Raw genomic sequence first — 22468 nt, forward strand, 5'->3', positions numbered from 1 at the left:
GGTGATGGGTGAGTGGGACTGGGTGTGAGTTAGGACACGGGGGTAGCCGAGTTTTGGATCACCTCGAGTTTACGTCGGGTAGAATGTGGGAGGCCGGCCAGGAGTGCGTTGGAACGGTCAAGTCTGGAGGGGAGAGAGACACGGATGAGGGCTTCAGCAGCAGAAGAGCTAAGGCAGGGGGCGGAGATGGGCGATGTTACGGAGGGGGAAACAGGCGGGTTTAGTTATGCTGCGGGATATGTGGCCGGTAGCTCATTTCGGAGTCAAATATGACACCAGGGTTGACCACAATGTTAGGCTGTCTATATCCCTGTGACGTCTTTAAGCGCAGGGTAGATTTTTGAAGGGAGTTAGAGTGCTAACAATTCCAGAGATTTTAGAGGCACGACAAGACATGTCGGAGGCTATCCTGCATGGAAACTCTCCTCCCCTGTGTCTTTGAGTTCTGGTTTGCTGATCTGATCTGTCACTCACTGCGATCTGTAAAGAGGGAGTGTTGTTACTCTACGCTTTGTTGAAGAACAGAAAGTGAAAGTGAAGAGAGAGGCGGACAATCAGAGACGGAGGGAGGGAGGAAGACAGAGGCGAGGGGGGGCCGCGGGGGGCGTGGAACAGACGATGGCGTGAGGGGAACAGAGAGAGAGAGGGGGTGAGGGAGCGAGAGAGAGAGATAGAGAGAGAGACAGAGAACGAGAGAGAAAGAGAGACAGAGAGAGAGAGAGAGAGAGAGACAGAGGGAGCGAGAGAGGCAGAGAGACAGAGAGAGAGACAGAGAGAGAGAGAGAGAGAGGTAGCGAGAGAGGCAGAGAGACAGAGAGAGAGAGACAGAGAGAGAGCGAGACAGAGAGAGGGAGCGAGAGAGGCAGAGAGACAGAGAGAGAGACAGAGACAGAGAGAGACAGACAGAGAGAGACAGAGAGTGAGAGACAGAGAGAGAGAGACAGAGAGAGAGAGAGAGAGAGGGAGCGAGAGAGAGAGAGGGGAGAGAGCGAGGAGAGAGACAACGAGAGAGACAGAGAGAGACACACACACAGAAAGGTATGTCAACTTAACTTTCCTTAAAACGTTACAAATACCTATTGAGCAAATGTTATCTTGGCCTTTATTGCAAAGGGGATGGAGTATAAAAGCAGGGAAGTCTTGCTCCAGTTACACAGGGTATCGGTGAGGCCACACCTGGAGTACTGCGTGCACAGTTTTGCTCTCCGTATTTACCAAAGGACACACTTTGCTTTGGAGGCAGTTCAGAGAAGGTTCACTCGGTCGATTCCGGGGATGAGGGGGTTGACTTATGAGGAAAGGTTGAGGAGGTTGGGCCTCTACTCATTGGAGTTCAGAAGAATGAGAGGTGATCTTATCGAAACGTATCAGATTATGAGGGGGGCTCGACAAGGTGGATGCAGAGAGGATGTTCCCACTGATGGGGGAGACTAGAACTAGGGGGCATGGTCTTAGAATAAGGGGCCGCCCATTTAAAACTGAGATGAGGAGGAATTTCTTCTCTCAGAGGGTTGTAAATCTGTGGAACTCGCTGCCTCAGAGAGCTGTGGAAGCCGGGACATTGAATATATTTAAGACAGAGATAGACAGTTCCTTAACCGATAAGGGGGCGGGCAGGGAAGTGGAGCTGGGTCCATGATCGGATCAGGCCACGATGGTATTAAATGGCGGAGCAGGCTCGAGGGGCCGAATGGCCCACTCCTGCTCCTGTGTAACAGACTCGAGGGGCTGAATGGGGCCTCCTCCTGTTCCTGTGTAATAGGCTCGAGGGGCTGAATGGGCCTCCTCCTGTTCCTGTGTAACAGGCTCGAGGGACTGAATGGGCCTCCTGTTCCTGTGTAACAGGCTCGAGGGGCTGAATGGGCCTCCTCCTGTTCCTGTGTAACAGGCTCGAGGGGCTGAATGGGCCTCCTCCTGTCCCTGTGTAACAGGCTCGAGGGGCTGAATGGGCCTCCTCCTGTTCCTGTGTAACAGGCTCGAGGGGCTGAATGGGCCTCCTGTTCCTGTGTAACAGGCTCGAGGGGCTGAATGGGGCCTCCTCCCATTCCGGTTGAATATCTCGCCTAACCTCTTGCCCTCTTTACCTTTCGGTGCAGGAATCCTCGCCCCCTCGCCCCCGGAGATGGATATCCTCGAGGAGCTGAAGATTGACGTGCTCCTGGTCCTGAAGGCCCACCCGTGGGGCGTGACGCTCGTGCAGTTCCCTGGGGCCTACCTCCGCCTCCACGGACGACCCCTGAACCTGGCGGCCCACGGCTTGACGTCGCTCGAGGAAATGGTGGGCGAGATGTCGGAAATCGTGGAGAGGCGCTGGGAGGTGTCGCCGATGGGCTGCAAGGAGCGACTGCGGGCGAGGGGGCCGGTGCCGGCGGTTGCCGCGGTGCCCCGGGCCTACCCCGCCAGGCTTCTGCCCGCCCGGCCCGAAAGCCCGCCAATCCGGGTCCCGCTCCGGCACTTCCCCAGGTACCTGAGGCCCCTGCTGCTCCAGGCCGGGCCGTCGGCCCCCGTGGCACCCCTCACCCGGGCCCAGCGCCAAACCCAGCCCCAGGCCTCAAAGGCCCCGGCTGGGCCGTCACTCGGTGCCGTTGCCCCCGGCAACCGGGCCTTCCGCGCACCGGGGGCACCCAGGCCCCAGCGGGACAGGCCGCTCAGTTACAGTCAGGCCCTGCTGGGTTTGGTGGACGGGGCCCAGTCGGGGGTTGTGCGGAAGCCTCCGGGAGCAGGCCCAACGCCTTCGGGAGGAGACCTGACGGCCTCAGGAGGAGGCCCAATGTTCGGAGGAGGACCAAGGGCCTCAGGAGTAGGTCCCAAAGCCTCGGGAGCTGTTCCAAAGGCCTCAGCGGCAGGCCTAACGTTAGGAGCGGGCCCAAAGGCCTCAAGACTAGGCCCCAGAGCCTCAGGAGCAGGCCGAAAGGCCTCAGGAGCAGGCCCAAGTCCCTCAGGAGTGGCCCAGATCCTCGGGGCGGACCTGGACAGCAGGGAGTGGCCCTCCCCAGCCCAAACCAGGAGGCCTGGACGAATTCTGGGTGTCCGGGGGTCTGGAGGCCAACCGAGCGACCTCAGACAGGCTCCGGGACAGACGCAGGCCGGCGCGGAGGCGAGAGACGAGGTTCGGACGGAGCAGGCAGTCCCGGGACGCCAAGGTACGTCCGTGAAACCCTGCGGCAGGAAGGGGCGTGAACCTGAAAGGGTGAGGAGAGGGTTGGGGGCGGTAAATGAGCCTTTTCTGGGGGGTGGAGTGGGGGGAGGCTATCATGGTTCCGCACGACAGCGCACATCCCCTCTCCTCACGACTCGCAACTCCTGGGGGGGTTTAAAAGACGCGCGGGAAGGCGTTTGAGACCGAGAGCGGGCCGGGAGGTGATGCAACACACAGCCAAATAGCCACCGGCAATTCAGGCCCCCTTCCGCCTCCTCCCCACCTCCCAGTCGGGATTGGCAGGTGTTTTCCACGAGATAGTGCCTGGGAGTGTTTGACGGGACAGTGTAGAGGGAGCTTTACTCTGTATCTAACCCCCTGTACCTGCCCTGGGAGTGTTTGATGGGACAGTGCAGAGGGAGCTTTACTCTGTATCTAACCCCCTGTATCTGCCCTGGGAGTGTTTGATGGGACAGTGTCGAGGGAGCTTTACTCTGTATCTAACCCCCTGTACCTGCCCTGGGAGTGTTTGATGGGACAGTGTAGAGGGAGCTTTACTCTGTATCTAACCCCCTGTACCTGCCCTGGGAGTGTTTGATGGGACAGTGTAGAGGGAGCTTTATTCTGTATCTAACCCCCTGTACCTGCCCTGGGAGTGTTTGATGGGACAGTGTAGAGGGAGCTTTACTCTGTATCTAACCCCCTGTACCTGCCCTGGGAGTGTTTGATGGGACAGTGTAGAGGGAGCTTTACTCTGTATCTAACCCCCTGTACCTGCCCTGGGAGTGTTTGATGGGACAGTGTAGAGGGAGCTTTATTCTGTATCTAACCCCCTGTATCTGCCCTGGGAGTGTTTGATGGGACAGTGTAGAGGGAGCTTTACTCTGTATCTAACCCCCTGTACCTGCCCTGGGAGTGTTTGATGGGACAGTGTAGAGGGAGCTTTACTCAAAATCTAACCCCCTGTACCTGCCCTGGGAGTGTTTGATGGGACAGTGTAGAGGGAGCTTTATTCTGTATCTAACCCGCTGTACCTGCCCTGGGAGTGTTTGATGGGACAGTGTAGAGGGAGCTTTACTCTGTATCTAACCCCCTGTACCTGCCCTGGGAGTGTTTGATGGGGACAGTGTAGAGGGAGCTTTACTCTGTATCTAACCCCCTGTACCTGCCCTGGGAGTGTTTGATGGGGGCAGTGTAGAGGGATCTTTACTCTGTATCTAACCCCCTGTACCTGCCCTGGGAGTGTTTGATGGGACAGTGTAGAGGGAGCTTTACTCTGTATCTAACCCCCTGTACCTGCCCTGGGAGTGTTTGATGGGACAGTGTAGAGGGAGCTTTATTCTGTATCTAACCCCCTGTATCTGCCCTGGGAGTGTTTGATGGGGCAGTGTAGAGGGAGCTTTACTCTGTATCTAACCCCCTGTACCTGCCCTGGGAGTGTTTGATGGGACAGTGTAGAGGGATCTTTACTCTGTATCTAACCCCCTGTACCTGCCCTGGGAGTGTTTGATGGGACAGTGTAGAGGGAGCTTTACTCTGTATCTAACCCCCTGTACCTGCCCTGGGAGTGTTTGATGGGACAGTGTAGAGGGAGCTTTACTCTGTATCTAACCCCCTGTACCTGCCCTGGGTGTGTTTGATGGGACAGTGTCGAGGGAGCTTTACTCTGTATCTAACCCCCTGTACCTGCCCTGGGAGTGTTTGATGGGACAGTGTAGAGGGAGCTTTACTCTGTATCTAACCCCCTGTACGTGCCCTGGGAGTGTTTGATGGGACAGTGTAGAGGGAGCTTTACTCTGTATCTAACCACCTGTACCTGCCCTGGGAGTGTTTGAGGGGACAGTGTAGAGGGAGCTTTACTCTGTATCTAACCCCCTGTACCTGCCCCGGCAGTGTTTGATGGGACAGTGTAGAGGGAGCTTTACTCTGTATCTAACCACCTGTACCTGCCCTGGGAGTGTTTGAGGGGACAGTGTCGAGGGAGCTTTACTCTGTATCTGACCCCCTGTACCTGCCCTGGGAGTGTTTGATGGGACAGTGTAGAGGGAGCTTTCCTCTGTATCTAACCCCCTGTACCTGCCCTGGGAGTGTTTGATGGGACAGTGTAGAGGGAGCTTTACTCTGTATCTAACCCCCTGTACCTGCCCTGGGAGTGTTTGATGGGACAGTGTAGAGGGAGCTTTACTCTGTATCTAACCCCCTGTACCTGCCCTGGGAGTGTTTGATGGGACAGTGTAGAGGGATCTTTACTCTGTATCTAACCCCCTGTACCTGCCCTGGGAGTGTTTGATGGGACAGTGTACAGGGAGCTTTACTCTGTATCTAACCCCCTGTACCTGCCCTGGGAGTGTTTGATGGGACAGTGTAGAGGGAGCTTTACTCTGTATCTAACCCCCTGTACCTGCCCTGGGAGTGTTTGATGGGACAGTGTAGAGGGATCTTTACTCTGTATCTAACACCCTGTACCTGCCCTGGGAGTGTTTGATGGGACAGTGTAGAGGGAGCTTTACTCTGTATCTAACCCCCTGTACCTGCCCTGGGAGTGTTTGATGGGACAGTGTAGAGGGAGCTTTACTCTGTATCTAACCCCCTGTACCTGCCCTAGGAGTGTTTGATGGGACAGTGTCGAGGGAGCTTTACTCTGTATCTAACACCCTGTACCTGCCCTGGGAGTGTTTGATGGGACAGTGTAGAGGGATCTTTACTCTGTATCTAACCCCCTGTACCTGCCCTGGGAGTGTTTGATGGGACAGTGTAGAGGGAGCTTTACTCTGTATCTAACCCCCTGTACCTGCCCTGGGAGTGTTTGATGGGACAGTGTAGAGGGAGCTTTACTCTGTATCTAACCCCCTGTACCTGCCCTGGGAGTGTTTGATGGGACAGTGTAGAGGGAGCTTTACTCTGTATCTAACCCCCTGTACCTGCCCTGGGAGTGTTTGATGGGACAGTGTAGAGGGAGCTTTACTCTGTATCTAACCCCCTGTACCTGCCCTGGGAGTGTTTGATGGGACAGTGTAGAGGGAGCTTTACTCTGTATCTAACCCCCTGTATCTGCCCTGGGAGTGTTTGATGGGACAGTGTAGAGGGAGCTTTACTCTGTATCTAACCCCCTGTACCTGCCCTGGGAGTGTTTGATGGGACAGTGTAGAGGGAGCTTTACTCTGTATCTAACCCCCTGTACCTGCCCTGGGAGTGTTTGATGGGACAGTGTAGAGGGAGCTTTACTCTGTATCTAACCCCCTGTACCTGCCCTGGGAGTGTTTGAGGGGACAGTGTAGAGGGAGCTTTACTCTGTATCTAACCCCCTGTACCTGCCCTGGGAGTGTTTGATGGGACAGTGTAGAGGGAGCTTTACTCTGTATCTAACCCCCTGTACCTGCCCTGGGAGTGTTTGATGGGACAGTGTAGAGGGAGCTTTACTTTGTATCTAACCCCCTGTACCTGCCCTGGGAGTGTTTGATGGGACAGTGTAGAGGGAGCTTTATTCTGTATCTAACCCGCTGTACCTGCCCTGGGAGTGTTTGATGGGGACAGTGTAGAGGGAGCTTTACTCTGTATCTAACCCTCTGTACCTGCCCTGGGAGTGTTTGATGGGACAGTGTAGAGGGAGCTTTACTCTGTATCTAACCCCCTGTACCTGCCCTGGGAGTGTTTGATGGGGACAGTGTAGAGGGAGCTTTACTCTGTATCTAACCACGTGCTGCCTTGCTGGACAGGTTCGAAGGATGGAGGGGAGTGCATCGAGTGGCTGCTGGGTGTGTTGAAAACAAAGGGATTCCGCGATGGTATCCGCTCCAACAAACTAGCTTCCCTTTGTCTCGAGCAACGAAGAGAGGAGCTCACGGAATTGTTGGAAAATGCTGGATATCTCAATCTCCAGGAGTTCCTGGCGGACCAGCCAATTGTGGAGACGGTTAAGACCAGTGGTCAACAGACGAATTATCTCATTCGCTTGAAGCCTAGACTTGAGGAAACAACTTGCGCAATCCACAATGGTGAATAGCTAGCGCAAGTCGGGGGTACTGAGGGAGCGCCGTACTGCGCTGTCGGAGGGGTGGTACTGAGGGAGTGCCGTACTTTCCGAGGGGCAGTACTGAGGGAGTGCCGTACTGTGCTGTCTGAGGGGCGGTACTGAGGGAGTGCCGTACTGTCGGAGGGGCAGTACTGAGGGAGTGCCATACTGTCGGAGGGGCGATACTGAGGGAGTGCCGTACTGCGCTGTCGGAGGGGCAGTACTGATGGAGCGCCGTACTGTCGGAGGGGCAGTACTGAGGGAGTGCCGTACTGTCGGAGGGGCGGTGCTGAGGGAGTGCCATACTGTCGGAGGGGCAGTACTGAGGGAGTGCCGTACTGCGCTGTCAGAGGGGCAGTACTGAGGGAGCGCCGTACTGTCAGAGGGGCGGTACTGAGGGAGCGCCGCACTGTCGGAGGGGCGGTACTGAGGGAGTGCCGCACTGTCGGAGGGGCGGTACTGAGGGAGTGCCGCACTGTCGGAGGTAGATGTATACGACTCGAGCCCCATAATCCAGGCCCACACTCCCTGGTGCCAGTATTGAGGGAGCGCCCCACTGCCGGACTTAGCTGTGCACACTCCGGGGCTCCGGCCCCACAATTCAGACCCACTTATTATTTCCGCGGAAACCTCGCTCCCAACCCCCTCCACCCTCCCCGATCAGCGAGGGAGCGCTCGCTGCGCGCGGGAGCTGGAGATTGGTGCCTGGCGGCGATGCCTTCCAGAGGCGAATAGCCCATGGTTCGGGGGGGGCGGGGCTTCGAACGGTGGCCAGACATTCCATTGACTCTGGATCAGTTCCTATGGAGTGGAGGGTAGCCAATGTAACCCCACTTTTTAAAAAAGGAGGGAGAGAGAAAACAGGGAATTATAGACCGGTCAGCCTGACATCGGTAGTGGGTAAAATGATGGAATCAATTATTAAGAATGTCATAGCAGTGCATTTGGAAAGAGGTGACATGATAGGTCCAAGTCAGCATGGATTTGTGAAAGGGAAATCATGCTTGACAAATCTTCTGGAATTTTTTGAGGATGTTTCCAGTAGAGTGGATAAGGGAGAACCAGTTGATGTGGTATATTTGGACTTTCAGAAGGCGTTCGACAAGGTCCCACACAAGAGATTGATGTGCAAAGTTAGAGCACATGGGATTGGGGGTAGTGTGCTGACGTGGATTGAGAACTGGTTGTCAGACAGGAAGCAAAGAGTAGGAGTAAATGGGGACTTTTCAGAATGGCAGGCAGTGACTAGTGGGGTACCGCAAGGTTCTGTGCTGGGGCCCCAGCTGTTTACATTGTACATTAATGATTTAGATGAGGGGATTAAATGTAGTATCTCCAAATTTGCGGATGACACTAAGTTGGGTGGCAGTGTGAGCTGCGAGGAGGATGCTGTGAGGCTGCAGAGTGACTTGGATAGGTTAGGTGAGTGGGCAAATGCGTGGCAGATGAAGTATAATGTGGATAAATGTGAGGTTATCCACTTTGGTGGTAAAAACAGAGAGACAGACTATTATCTGAATGGTGACAGATTAGGAAAAGGGGAGGTGCAAAGAGACCTGGGTGTCATGGTACATCAGTCATTGAAAGTTGGCCATGCAGGTGCAGCAGGCGGTGAAGAAAGCAAATGGCATGTTGGCCTTCATAGCGAGGGGATTTGAATACAGGGGCAGGGAGGTGTTGCTACAGTTGTACAGGGCATTGGTGAGGCCACACCTGGAGTATTGTGTACAGTTTTGGTCTCCTAACCTGAGGAAGGACATTCTTGCTATTGAGGGAGTGCAGCGAAGGTTCACCAGACTGATTCCCGGGATGGCGGGACTGACCTATCAAGAAAGATTGGATCAACTGGGCTTGTATTCACTGGAGTTCAGAAGAATGAGAGGGGACCTCATAGAAACATATAAAATTCTGACGGGGTTAGACAGGTTAGATGCAGGAAGAATGTTCCCAATGTTGGGGAAGTCCAGAACCAGGGGTCACAGTCTAAGGATAAGGGGTAAGCCATTTAGGACCGAGATGCGGAGGAACTTCTTCACCCAGAGAGTGGTGAACCTGTGGAATTCTCTACCACAGAAAGTTGTTGAGGCCAATTCACTAAATATATTCAAAAAGGAGTTAGATGAAGTCCTTACTACTCGGGGGATCAAGGGGTATGGCGAGAAAGCAGGAATGGGGTACTGAAGTTGAATGTTCAGCCATGAACTCATTGAATGGCGGTGCAGGCTAGAAGGGCCGAATGGCCTGCTCCTGCACCTATTTTCTATGTTTCTATGTTTCTATGTTTCTATGGAGGGCGGCAGCACACTGTAACGTATTTACTCGACCCCCCGCCCCGCCTACAATCCAATGGGATCACGACCTCCTCTGTTCCTTCTCTCCTCCGCGTTACTGACCCGTCTGTCGATGTCCTTCAGGCTCTCCCGCTGCCCCCAGCACCACGGCGGACATCTGCGGCCTCGAGGGACGACAGGAGACGGCACAGAGGAGCAGAGCCAGGAACGGAGCTTTTCCAATTTCCTTTGGTGAGTCGAATCCCCTTCGAACATCCGGCATCTTTGCCCTGTCTGTCTCCTTCCTGCCTCTCGTGTCCCTCTCTCTGTGTCTCCGTCCGAGGGACCTGGGGCTCCTTGTGCATGAAACACAAAAGGTTAGTCTGCAGGTACAGCAAGTGATCAGGAAGGGCCAATGGTATCTTGGCCCTTTATTGCAAAGGGTGATGGAGTATAAAAGCAGGGAAGTCTTGCTCCAGTTACACAGGGCAGTACTGAGGGAGCATTGCGCTGAAGGAGGGGCAGGACTGAGGGAGCACTGCGCTGACGGAGGGGCAGTACTGAGGGAGTGCCGTACTGCGCTGTCGGAGGGGCAGTACTGAGGGAGTGCCATACTGTCGGAGGGGCAGTACTGAGGGAGTGCCGTACTGCGCTGTCGGAGGGGCGGTACTGAGGGAGTGCCGTACTGCGCTGTCGGAGGGGCAGTACTGAGGGAGTGCCGTACTGTCGGAGGGGCAGTACTGAGGGAGCGCCGTACTGTCGGAGGGGCAGTACTGAGGGAGTGCCGTACTGCGCTGTCGGAGGGGCAGTACTGAGGGAGTGCCGTACTGCGCTGTCGGAGGGGCGGTACTGAGGGAGCGCCGTACTGTCGGAGGGGCAGTACTGAGGGAGTGCCGTACTGCGCTGTCGGAGGGGCAGTACTGAGGGAGCGCCGTACTGCGCTGTCGGAGGGGCAGTACTGAGGGAGCATTGCGCTGTCGGAGGGGCAGTGCTGAGGGAGCATTGCGCTGTCGGAGGGGCAGTGCTGAGGGAGCATTGCGCTGACGGAGGGGCAGTGCTGAGGGAGCACTGCGCTGTCGGAGGGGCAGTACTGAGGGAGCATTGCGCTGACGGAGGGGCAGTACTGAGGGAGCACTGCGCTGTCGGAGGGGCAGTACTGAGGGAGCATTGCGCTGACGGAGGGGCAGTACTGAGGGAGCATTGCGCTGTCGGAGGGGCAGTACTGAGGGAGCATTGCGCTGTCGGAGGGGCAGTACTGAGTGAGCATTGCGCTGACGGAGGGGCAGTACTGAGGGAGCATTGCGCTGACGGAGGGGCAGTGCTGAGGGAGCATTGCGCTGACGGAGGGGCAGTACTGAGGGAGCATTGCGCTGTCGGAGGGGCAGTACTGAGGGAGCATTGCGCTGTCGGAGGGGCAGTACTGAGGGAGCATTGCGCTGACGGAGGGGCAGTACTGAGGGAGCATTGCGCTGACGGAGGGGCAGTACTGAGGGAGCATTGCGCTGACGGAGGGGCAGTACTGAGGGAGCATTGCGCTGACGGAGGGGCAGTACTGAGGGAGCATTGCGCTGTCGGAGGGGCAGTACTGAGGGAGCATTGCGCTGACGGAGGGGCAGTACTGAGGGAGCATTGCGCTGTCGGAGGGGCAGTACTGAGGGAGCATTGCACTGTCGGAGGGGCAGTACTGAGGGCGTTTTGCTCCTCCTTGTGCAGAACAGTGCGCGGATTTAATCATGGATCTCCTGAAGACGCAGGCCATGGGACTGAAGGTGGAAAGCCTGATGGAACGCTTTGCCAGCAAGCACGCCATCGATCTGCTGACTTTGGTGAGGCATTTGAAGTACAGCTCCATTGTCGATTTCCTGCAACAGATTCCCGCGGTCCGTCTCTCAGACCCACAGTGCCCCGTCGTCTGCAAGGTCACCCTGGAGCCAGGTGAGGTTCTTGCCCGACGCACACGGTAAGATTCATAAGCTCGTGAGTGCCGCAGGGATCAGTGCTGGGGCCCCAGCTATTTACTGCGCAAGATAAAAGCTCGCGGGGTTGCGGGGTGATATATTAGCACGGATAGAGGATTGGCGAACTGACAGAGAACAGAGAGTGGGGATAAATGGTTCATTCTCGGGTCGGCAATCAGTCACTAGTGGGGTACCGCAGGGATCAGTGCTGGGGCCCCAGCTATTTACTGCGCAAGATAAAAGCTCGCAGGGTTGCGGGGTGATATATTAGCGCGGATAGAGGATTGGCGAACTGACAGAGAACAGAGAGTGGGGATAAATGGTTCATTCTCGGGTCGGCAATCAGTAACTAGTGGGGTGCCGCAGGGATCAGTGCTGGGACCCCAGCTATTTACAATCTATATTAACGACTTGGAAGAAGGGACCGAGTGTAACGTAGCCAAGTTTGCTGACGATACAAAGATGGGAGGAAAAGCAATGTGTGAGGAGGACACACAAAATCTGCAAAAGGACACAGACAGGCTCAGTGAGTGGGCAAAAATTTGTCCGATGGAGTATAATGTGGGAAAGTGTGAGGTCAGGCAGTTTGGCAGAAATAAAATCAAAGAGCACGTTATCGCCTATGATTCTTCTGAACTCCAATGAGTAGAGGCCCAACCTCCTCAACCTTTCCTCATAAGTCAACCCCCTCATCCCCGGAATCGACCGAGTGAACCTTCTCTGAACTGCCTCCAAAGCAAAGTGTGTCCTTCCGTAAATACGGAGAGCAAAACTGTGCAAGCAGTACTCCAGGTGTGGCCTCACCAATACCCTGTGTAACTGGAGCAAGACTTCCCTGCTTTTATACTCCATCCCCCTTTGCAATAAAGGGCCAAGATACCATTGGCCCTTCCTGATCACTTGCTGTACCTGCATACTAACCTTTTGTGTTTCATGTACAAGTAACCCCCAGGTCCCGCTGTACTGCCGCACTTTGTAATCTTTCTCCGTTTAAATAATAACTTGCTCTGTGATTTTTTTTCTGCCCAAGTGCCTGACCTCACACTTTCCCACATTATACTCCATCGGACAAATTTTTGCCCACTCACTGAGCCTGTCTGTGTCCTTTTGCAGATTTTTTGTGTCCTCCTCACACATTGCTTTTCCTCCCATCTTTGTATCATCAGCAAACTTGTCTACGTTACACTCAGTCCCTTCTTGCAAGTCGTTAATATAACATTGTAAATAGCTGGGGCCCCATCACTGATCCCTGCGGCACCCCACTAGTTACTGATTGCCAACCCGAGAATGAACCGTTTATCCCCACTCTCTGTTCTCTGTTAGTTAGCCAATCCTCTATCCGTGCTAATATATTACCCCCAACCCCGTGAACTTTTATCTCGTGCAGTAACCTTTTATGGGGCACCTTGTCAAATGCCTTCTGGAAATCCAAATACACCACATCTACTGGTTCCCCCTTTATCCATCCTGTTTGTTACATCCTCAAAGAACTCCAGCAAATTTGTCAAACGTGATTTCCCTTTCATGGAACCCAAATGTTAACGCTGTTTCTCTCTCCTGACTTGCAGCATTTTTCTCTCTTGATTCTACGTCCCAGCATTTGACTTTTGTAACTATTTATAGCGACGTTTCTTTACCCCCAAACTACTGATTCAATTCCGCACGCAATTTTAGAAATGGAGGCATTGCTTAACCGGGAGCCAATGTAGGTCAGCGAGCACAGGGGGTGATGGGTGAGTGGGACTGGGTGTGAGTTAGGACACGGGGCACAGGGGGTGATGGGTGAGTGGGACTGGGTGTGAGTTAGGACACGGGGCACAGGGGGTGATGGGTGAGTGGGACTGGGTGTGAGTTAGGACACAGGGTCAGTGAGCACAGGGGGTGATGGGTGAGTGGGACTGGGTGTGAGTTAGGACACGGGGCAGCGAGCACAGGGGGTGATGGGTGAGTGGGACTGGGTGTGAGTTAGGACACGGGGCAGTGGGCACGGGGTGATGGGTGAGTGGGACTGGGTGTGAGTTAGGACACGGGGTCAGTGAGCACAGGGGGTGATGGGTGAGTGGGACTGGGTGTGAGTTAGGACACAGGGTCAGTGAGCACAGGGGGTGATGGGTGAGTGGGACTGGGTGTGAGTTAGGACACGGGGTCAGTGAGCACAGTGGGTGATGGGTGAGTGGGACTGGGTGTGAGTTAGGACACGGGTCAGTGAGCACAGGGGGTGATGGGCGAGTGGGACTGGGTGTGAGTTAGGACACGGGGCAGAGAGCACAGGGGGTGATGGGTGAGCGGGACTGGGTGTGAGTTAGGACACGGGGCACAGGGGGTGATGGGTGAGTGGGACTGGGTGTGAGTTAGGACACGGGGTCAGTGAGCACAGTGGGTGATGGGTGAGTGGGACTGGGTGTGAGTTAGGACACGGGGTCAGTGAGCACAGGGGGTGATGGGGGAGTGGGACTGGGTGTGAGTTAGGACACGGGGTCAGTGAGCACAGTGGGTGATGGGTGAGTGGGACTGGGTGTGAGTTAGGACACAGGGTCAGTGAGCACAGGGGGTGATGGGTGAGCGGGACTGGGTGTGAGTTAGGACACGGGGTCAGTGAGCACAGTGGGTGATGGGTGAGTGGGACTGGGTGTGAGTTAGGACACGGGGCAGTGAGCACAGAAGGTGATGGGTGAGTGGGACTGGGTGTGAGTTAGTACACGGGGTCAGTGAGCACAGGGGGTGATGGGTGAGTGGGACTGGGTGTGAGTTAGGACACGGGGTCAGTGAGCACAGGGGGTGATGGGTGAGTGGGACTGGGTGTGAGTTAGGACACGGGGCACAGGGGGTGATGGGTGAGTGGGACTGGGTGTGAGTTAGGACACGGGGTCAGTGAGCACAGGGGGTGTTGGGTGAGTGGGACTGGGTGTGAGTTAGGACACGGGGTCAGTGAGCACAGGGGGTGATGGGTGAGTGCGACTGGGTGTGAGTTAGGACATGGGGTCAGTGAGCACAGGGGGTGATGGGTGAGTGGGACTGGGTGTGAGTTAGGACACGGGGTCAGTGAGCACAGGGGGTGATGGGTGAGTGGGACTGGGTGTGAGTTAGGACACCCATTATCGAACAGGTCCTTTTCAGAATGGCAGGCAGTGACTAGTGGGGTGCCGCAGGGCTCAGTGCTGGGCCCCCAGCTATTTACAATATACATTAATGATTTAGACGAGGGAATTGAGTGTAATATCTCCAAGTTTGCAGATGACACTAAGCTGGGTGGCGGTGTGAGCTGTGAGGAGGATGCTAAGAGGCTGCAGGGTGACTTGGACAGGTTAGGTGAGTGGGGCAAATGCATGGCCGATGCAGTATAATGTGGATAAATGTGAGGTGATCCACTTTGGGGGCAAAAACAGGAAGGCAGAATATTATCTGAACGGTGACAGATTAGGAAAAGGGGAGGTGCAACGAGACCTGGGGGTCATGGGACATCAGTCATTGAAAGTTGGTCATGCAGGTACAGCAGGCGGTGAAGAAGGCAAATGGTATGTTGGCCTTCATAGCGAGAGGATTTGAGTATAGGAGCAGGGAGGTCTTACTGCAGTTGTACAGGGCCTTGATGAGACCACACCTGGAATATTGTGTTCAGTTTTGGTCTCCTAATCTGAGGAAGGACATTCTTGCTATTGAGGGAGTGCAGCGAAGGTTCACCAGACTGATTCCCGGGATGGCAGGACTGACATATGAAGAAAGACTGGATCGACTGGGCTTATATTCACTGGAATTTAGAAGAATGAGGGGGGGATCTCATAGAAACATGTAAAATTCTGACGGGACTGGACAGGTTAGATGCAGGAAGAATGTTCCCGATGTTGGGGAAGTCCAGAACCAGGGCTCACACAGTCTAAGGATAAGGGGTAAGCCATTTAGGACCGAGATGAGGAGAAACTTCTTCACCCAGAGAATTGTGAACCTGTGGAATTCTCTACCACAGAAAGTTGTTGGGGGCCAGTTCGTTGGATATATTCAAAAGGGAGTTAGATGTGGCCCTTACGGCTAAAGGGATCAGGGGGGTATGGAGAGAAAGCAGGAGTGGGGTACTGAAGTTGCATGATCAGCCATGATCATATTGAATGGTGGGGCAGGCTCGAAGGGCCCAATGGCCTGCTCCTGCACCTATTTTCTATGTTTCTATGAATTTGACCCCGAGCCACACCGGGAGATATTGGGGACGGGCGACCAAAAGCTGGGTCACAGAGGTGGGTTTTAAGGAGCGTCTTGAAGGAGGAGAGAGAGGCGGAGAGGTTTAGGGAGGGAGTTCCAGAGCTTGGGGCCCCAGGCAGCTGAAGGAACGGCCGCCAATGGTGGAGCGATCGGGGGATGCTCAAGGGGGCAGGATTGGAGGGGCGCAGAGATCTCGGGGAGGGTTACAGAGATAGGGAGGGGGGCGAGGGAGGGATTTGAACAGGAGGATGAGAATTGTAGGGGCTGGAGGAGGTTACAGAGATAGGGAGGGGGGGGGCGAGGGAGGGATTTGAACAGGAGGATGAGAATTGTAGGGTGCTGGAGGAGGTTACAGAGATAGGGAGGGGGGGCGAGGGAGGGATTTGAACAGGAGGATGAGAATTGTAGGGGCTGGAGGAGGTTACAGAGATAGGGAGGGGGGGGGCGAGGGAGGGATTTGAACAGGAGGATGAGAATTGTCGGGGCTGGAGGAGGTTACAGAGATAGGGAGGGGGGCGAGGGAGGGATTTGAACAGGAGGATGAGAATGCTAGTGTCAATAATCACGCCCGAGGTAACGTTACTCTCTCTCTCTCTCTCTCCCTCTCTCTCTCCCTCTCTCTCTCCCTCTCCCTCTCCCTCCACCCCCCTCTCTCAGACATGGAACCTCAGCCTCCATCGCAGGCCCCAGAACCAGCCCCCACTGCAGCCGAGGACCCCTGGCAGCTCCGGGAGACCATCGTCCAGATCCTGGAGCGACATGCGGATGGGATCTCGATCTTTGAGCTGAAGTGGCTTTTCATGACAACGACCCATCGGCCCCTCGTCCCACTGGGCCACAGGTCCGTCAAGGAGCTGCTGCAGGGCATGGCGGACCGTGTCTCCCTCGAGGGCCTGGGGGTCCAGACCCGCGTCTTCGGCTATTCGGCAACGGCGGCAGCGCGGCGAGGAACTGCGCAGCCGGACACGGGTAAGGATTCGGGACCCCGAGCGTGGGGACTAAGCCCGTTAATCTGCGCGGATCATCGCTGCCGTTCGCTCAGAGTCAGAAGTTCGTGGGCTCGAGACACGCCCCCCCCCCCCACTGGCCTCCCACGCGAGCCCCCGTACTTCAGGCCCCCTCCCCCCCCCCCACACACAGAGGGAGCACCGTACTGCGCTGTCGGAGGGGCGGTACTGAGGGAGCGCCGTACTGTCGGAGGGGCAGTACTGAGGGAGCCCCGCACTGTCGGAGGGGCAGTACTGAGGGAGCCCCGCACTGTCGGAGGGGCAGTACTGAGGGAGCGCCGCACTGTCGGAGGGGCAGTACTGAGGGAGCCCCGCACTGTCGGAGGGGCAGTACTGAGGGAGCGCCGCACTGTCGGAGGGGCAGTACTGAGGGAGCGCCGCACTGTCGGAGGGGCAGTACTGAGGGAGCGCCGCACTGTCGGAGAGGCAGTACTGAGGGAGTGCCGCACTGTCGGAGGGGCAGTTCTGAGGGAGCGCCGTACTGTCGGAGGGGCGGTACTGAGGGAGTGCCGTACTGTCGGAGGGGCAGTACTGAGGGAGTGCTGCACTGTCGGAGGGGCAGTACTGAGGGAGCGCCGTACTGTCGGAGGGGCAGTACTGAGGGAGTGCCGCACTGTCGGAGGTGCCGTCTTTCGGGATGAGCCGTTAAACCGAGGCCCCGTCTGCCCTCTCGGGTGGATGTAAAAGATCCCGGGACCACTATTTGGAAGAAGAGCAGGGGGAGTTCTCCCCGGTGTCCTGGGGCCAATATTTATCCCTCGACCAACATCACTGAAACAGATTAATCCGGGTCATCATCACATCGCTGTGTGTGGGAGCTTGCTGTGCGTGAATTGGCGTTTCCCACAATACAACAGTGACCACACTCCCAAAGTACTTCATTGGCTGGAACACGCTTTGGGCGTCCGGTGGACGTGAACGGCGCTATATAAATGAAATTTGTCCGATGGAGTATAATGTGGGAAAGTGTGAGGTCAGGCAGTTTGGCAGAAAAAAAATCAGAGAGCAAGTTATTATTTAAACGGAGAAAGATTACAAAGTGCGGCAGTACAGCGGGACCTGGGGGTTACTTGTACATGAAACACAAAAGGTTAGTACGCAGGTACAGCAAGTGATCAGGAAGGGCCTATGGTATCTTGGCCTTTATTGCAAAGGGGGATGGAGTATAAAAGCAGGGAAGTCTTGCTCCAGTTACACAGGGTATTGGTGAGGCCACACCCGGAGTACTGCGTGCACAGTTTTGCTCTCCGTATTTACGAAAGGACACACTTTGCTTTGGAGGCAGTTCAGAGAAGGTTCACTCGGTCGATTCCGGGGATGAGGGGATTGACTTATGAGGAAAGGTTGAGGAGGTTGGGCCTCTACTCATTGGAGTTCAGAAGAATGAGAGGTGATCTTATCGAAACGTATCAGATTATGAGGCGGGGGCTCGACAAGGTGGATGCAGAGAGGATGTTCCCACTGATGGGGGAGACTAGAACTAGGGGGCTTGGTCTTAGAATAAGGGGCCGCCCATTTAAAACTGAGATGAGGAGGAATTTCTTCTCTCAGAGGGTTGTAAATCTCTGGAACTCGCTGCCTCAGAGAGCTGTGGAAGCCGGGACATTGAATATATTTAAGGCAGAGATAGACAGTTTCTTAACCGATAAAGGGGGCGGGCAGGGAAGTGGAGCTGGGTCCATGATCGGATCAGGCCACGATGGTATTAAATGGCGGAGCAGGGCTCGAGGGGCCGAATGGCCCACTCCTGCTCCTGTGTAACAGGCTCGAGGGGCTGAATGGGCCTCCTGTTCCTGTGTAACGGGCTCGAGGGGCTGAATGGGCCTCCTCCTGTTCCTGTGTAACAGGCTCGAGGGGCTGAATGGGCCTCCTCCTGTTCCTGTGTAACAGGCTCGAGGGGCCGAATGGCCTACTCCTATTTCTGATGTTCTTAAGATCTTACTCCTTTTTTTTCCCCCCCCCTTGAAGGAGCTGCACTCAAGGGCATTTGGAGGGAGCGCCGATCGGAATCCGGACGTTCGGAGTCCCGGGGCTCGGAGTCGGGAGACGGGGAGTCCGGAGCAGGGCAAACATCGCCTCCAGAAAGCAGAATGATCTCGGAGGCCGGAGTGGCCACGGCTGTGCCGACGGAACTTGGACTGAGGGGATCGAGGCGGTCTCGCTTGAACCCAGTGCTTTCCTTCCCGGTTCCCGTTGCCTGGGCCCCCGCAGGTCAGGCGGCTGACTTCTCTCCCCCGAGCCTGCGAGAAGGCCCGAGCCAGAGCCTGGCCGACTGCGCCCCCTACCCCGGGGAGGGTCAGGGGTCGCGCAGCCTGTTCTCGTAGGCCCAGACGCCCCCTCTGACATCACTGGCTGGCCCCCAGCAGAGGGAGAGGTTCGAATAACTGGGGGGGGGGAGAAGGGAGGGGCATTTAGTGTTCCTATCCACCGGCCCGCATCCCTCCCTCCCTCAGCCAATCGATGTCCCTTTGCCCTCAGAGCTAAAACGGTCATTGGCGACATTTGTCAATCAGGGTGCTGGGGTTAGTCACCCTGGTTGGAGGGGGAAGGGGAGCTCCTTGAACAGCTCGTTGCCAGTCAACTGCACCAAACGCAGCTGGACTACTGCGTGTACAGTTCTGGTCACCACATGGCAGCAAAGATGTGATGGCACGGGGAGAGGGTGCAGAGATTTACCAGAATGTTGCACTGGAGAGGGTACAGAGGAGATTTACCAGGATGTTGCACTGGAGAGGGTACAGAGGAGATTTACCAGGATGTTGCACTAGAGAGGGTACAGAGGAGATTTACCAGGATGTTACACTGGAGAGGGTACAGAGGAGATTTACCAGGATGTTGCACTGGAGAGGGTACAGAGGAGATTTACCAGGATGTTGCATTGGAGAGGGTACAGAGGAGATTTACCAGGATGTTGCACTGGAGAGGGTACAGAGGAGATTTACCAGGATGTCGCACTGGAGAGGGTACAGAGGAGATTTACCAGGATGTTGCACTAGAGAGGGTACAGAGGAGATTTACCAGGATGTTGCACTGGAGAGGGTACAGAGGAGATTTACCAGGATGTTGCACTGGAGAGGGTACAGAGGAGATTTACCAGGATGTTGCACTGGAGAGGGTACAGAGGAGATTTACCAGGATGTTGCACTGGAGAGGGTACAGAGGAGATTTACCAGGATGTTGCCTGGACTGGAGAATTTTAGCGATGAGGAAAGATTGGATAGGCTGGGGTTGTTGTCTTTGGAACAGAGGAGGCTGAGGGGAGACCTGAGTGAGGTGTATAAAATGATGAGGGGGGTGGATAGAGTGGATAGGACGGACCTGTTTCCCTTGGCAGAGGGGTCAACAACCAGGGGGCGTGGATTGACAGTAATTGGGGGGGGGGGAGGGAGGTTTAAGAGGGGACACCTTCCTCGATTCCAGCCTACGATAATGACACTTACATTGGAGGCAGTTCAGAGAAGGTTCACTCGGTTGATTCCGGGGATGAGCGGGTTGACTTATGAGGAAAGGGTGAGGAGGTTGTGGCCTCTACTCATTGGAGTTCAGAAGAATGAGAGGTGATCTTATCGAAACGTATCAGATTATGAGGGGGGCTCGACAAGGTGGATGCAGAGAGGATGTTCCCACTGATGGGGGGAGACTAGAACTAGGGGGGCATGGTCTTAGAATAAGGGGCCGCCCATTTAAAACTGAGATGAGGAGGAATTTCTTCTCGTAAATCTGTGGAACTCGCTGCCTCAGAGAGCTGTGGAAGCCGGGACATTGAATATATTTAAGACAGAGACAGACAGTTCCTTAACCGATAAGGGGGCGGGCAGGGAAGTGGAGCTGGGTCCATGATCGGGATCAGGCCACGATGGTATTAAATGGCGGAGCAGGGCTCGAGGGGCCGAATGGCCGGCTCCTGGCTCCTGATGTTCTTGCTCCCTGCACATTGGCCGAATTCTCAAATGTGGGAGAAGCTGCCCCAACAAGCCCTCCCCTCCCCTCCCCTTCCCTTCCCTCTCACTCCCCTCCCCTCCCCTCCCTCCTCACTCCCCTCCCCTCCCTCCTCACTCCCGCCCTGCTCTCTGGCACCGAGCGATGTCACGGCAACTGCTGATGTAATGATAATAAAAAAAAGCTCCCTGTGGCGAGGTCACGTGAACGCTGTCCCGTTTGGAAGAACCCCGCGCGAGCGCGCGAGCCCCGTCGCCTTGCCTCGATAAATAGCGGGGAGCTGGCCAGACCGAGAGAAGGAAGCGGGAGTTCCGAGTCGGTCGGCAGAGGAGAATCGGCGGGCAAAGCAGAGGGTCCACGCAGCTCGAGAGGGGGCCAAGAGTGGGGCCATGCATGCGGAGAGAGGGCTCTCAACAAGGCGAGGGAACACACATTCGGATGGTCGGACACGCAGAAGTGTCGAGGAACGGAGGGATGTTGGGGAGCGCAGGTCCACGGATCCCCTGAAGGGAGCAGGCCAGGTGGATAAGGTGGGTTGAGAAAGCAGATGGATACTCGTATTGTGTGCCTCGGCTAATAAAGGCAAGAGAGCAGGGCTGAGGGGGTGGAGGGGGGGAGTTTAACGCTGTCGGAGGGGCAGTACTGAGGGAGTGACGTACTGTCGGAGGGGCAGTACTGAGGGAGTGCCGTACTGTCGGAGGGGCAGTACTGAGGGAGTGCCGTACTGTCGGAGGGGCAGTACTGAGGGAGTGCCGTACTGTCGGAGGGGCAGTACTGCGCTGTCGGAGGGGCAGTACTGAGGGAGTGCCGTACTGCGCTGTTGGAGGGGCAGTACTGAGGGAGTGCCGTACTGTCGGAGGGGCAGTACTGAGGGAGCGCCGTACTGTCGGAGGGGCAGTACTGAGGGAGTGCCGTACTGCGCTGTCGGAGGGGCAGTACTGAGGGAGTGCCGTACTGTCGGAGGGGCAGTACTAAGGGAGTGTCGTACTGCGCTGTCGGAGGGGCAGTACTGAGGGAGCGCTGTACTGTCGGAGGGGCAGTACTGAGGGAGTGCCGCACTGTCGGAGGGGCAGTACTGAGGGAGTGCCGTACTGCGCTGTCAGAGGGGCAGTACTGAGGGAGCGTTTCGATAAGATCACCTCTCATTCTTCTGAACTCCAATGAGTAGAGGCCCCAACCTCCTCAACCTTTCCTCATAAGTCAACCCCCTCATCCCCGGAATCGACCGAGTGAACCTTCTCTGAACTGCCTCCAAAGCAAAGTGTGTCCTTTGGTAAATACGGAGAGCAAAACTGTGCACGCAGTACTCCAGGTGTGGCCTCACCAATACCCTGTGTAACTGGAGCAAGACTTCCCTGCTTTTATACTCCATCCCCTTTGCAATAAAGGCCCAGCTACCATCGGCCCTTCCTGATTGCCTCAGACTGCTTGAAAATCAGCGCTAATCGCCTGTTTTCTGATTACTGGATGGCGACTAATCTCCCTTTGCCCTACCCAGAAATTGCGGACACACAATTCATATCCTGTAAGCTGGGAACTCCTAAACCAGCATTTGACCATTGGCAACCACACCAGCCTAAGTTAGTGTCAATCTCACCCCGCTCCCCCCTTCCCCTTCCCCACCCCTCGGGACACCCGAAAGCACTTTACAGTCAATGCAACCCTTTTCGAAGTGCAGTCAACGCGGCGGCCAATTCGCGCACAGCAAGCTCCCACACACAGCGACGTGATAATGACCCGGATTAATCTGTTTCAGTGATGTTGGTCGAGGGATAAATGTTGGCCCCAGGACACCGGGGAGAACTCCCCCTGGTCTTCATCCAAATAATTCTTTTATATACACCCGAGAGAGAGAGAGATAGCAAGGGCAGCGATTTAGACAGCACCTCCGACAGTACAGCGCTCCCGCAGTACTACCCCCTCCGACATATAGATTTATCAGCTCGTCC

General features: G+C 55.7%; 1 protein-coding gene across 3 annotated transcripts; it reads left to right on the forward strand.

Moving 5' to 3' along the window:
- Positions 1-682: 682 nt before the first annotated feature.
- On the forward strand, positions 683-19435 carry LOC139247026 (uncharacterized). 3 transcript variants are annotated; one of them, XM_070871475.1, is made up of 8 exons: positions 697-790; positions 849-1038; positions 2097-3143; positions 6856-7134; positions 9566-9673; positions 11135-11356; positions 16231-16542; positions 18549-19435. In XM_070871475.1, the coding sequence occupies exons 3-8, from the start codon at positions 2123-2125 to the stop codon at positions 18902-18904; spliced, it is 2298 nt and encodes a 765-aa protein (XP_070727576.1). In that variant the 5' UTR covers positions 697-790; positions 849-1038; positions 2097-2122; the 3' UTR covers positions 18905-19435. The 3 variants fall into 3 exon arrangements, with proteins under 3 accessions (XP_070727577.1, XP_070727575.1, XP_070727576.1); XM_070871474.1 differs by having other exon boundaries at positions 685-1038; XM_070871476.1 differs by lacking the exon at positions 11135-11356 and having other exon boundaries at positions 683-1038.
- Positions 19436-22468: the final 3033 nt, after the last annotated feature.

The sequence above is a fragment of the Pristiophorus japonicus genome, unplaced genomic scaffold, assembly GCF_044704955.1.
Source record: "Pristiophorus japonicus isolate sPriJap1 unplaced genomic scaffold, sPriJap1.hap1 HAP1_SCAFFOLD_2514, whole genome shotgun sequence".
Lineage (NCBI taxonomy): Eukaryota > Metazoa > Chordata > Chondrichthyes > Pristiophoridae > Pristiophorus > Pristiophorus japonicus.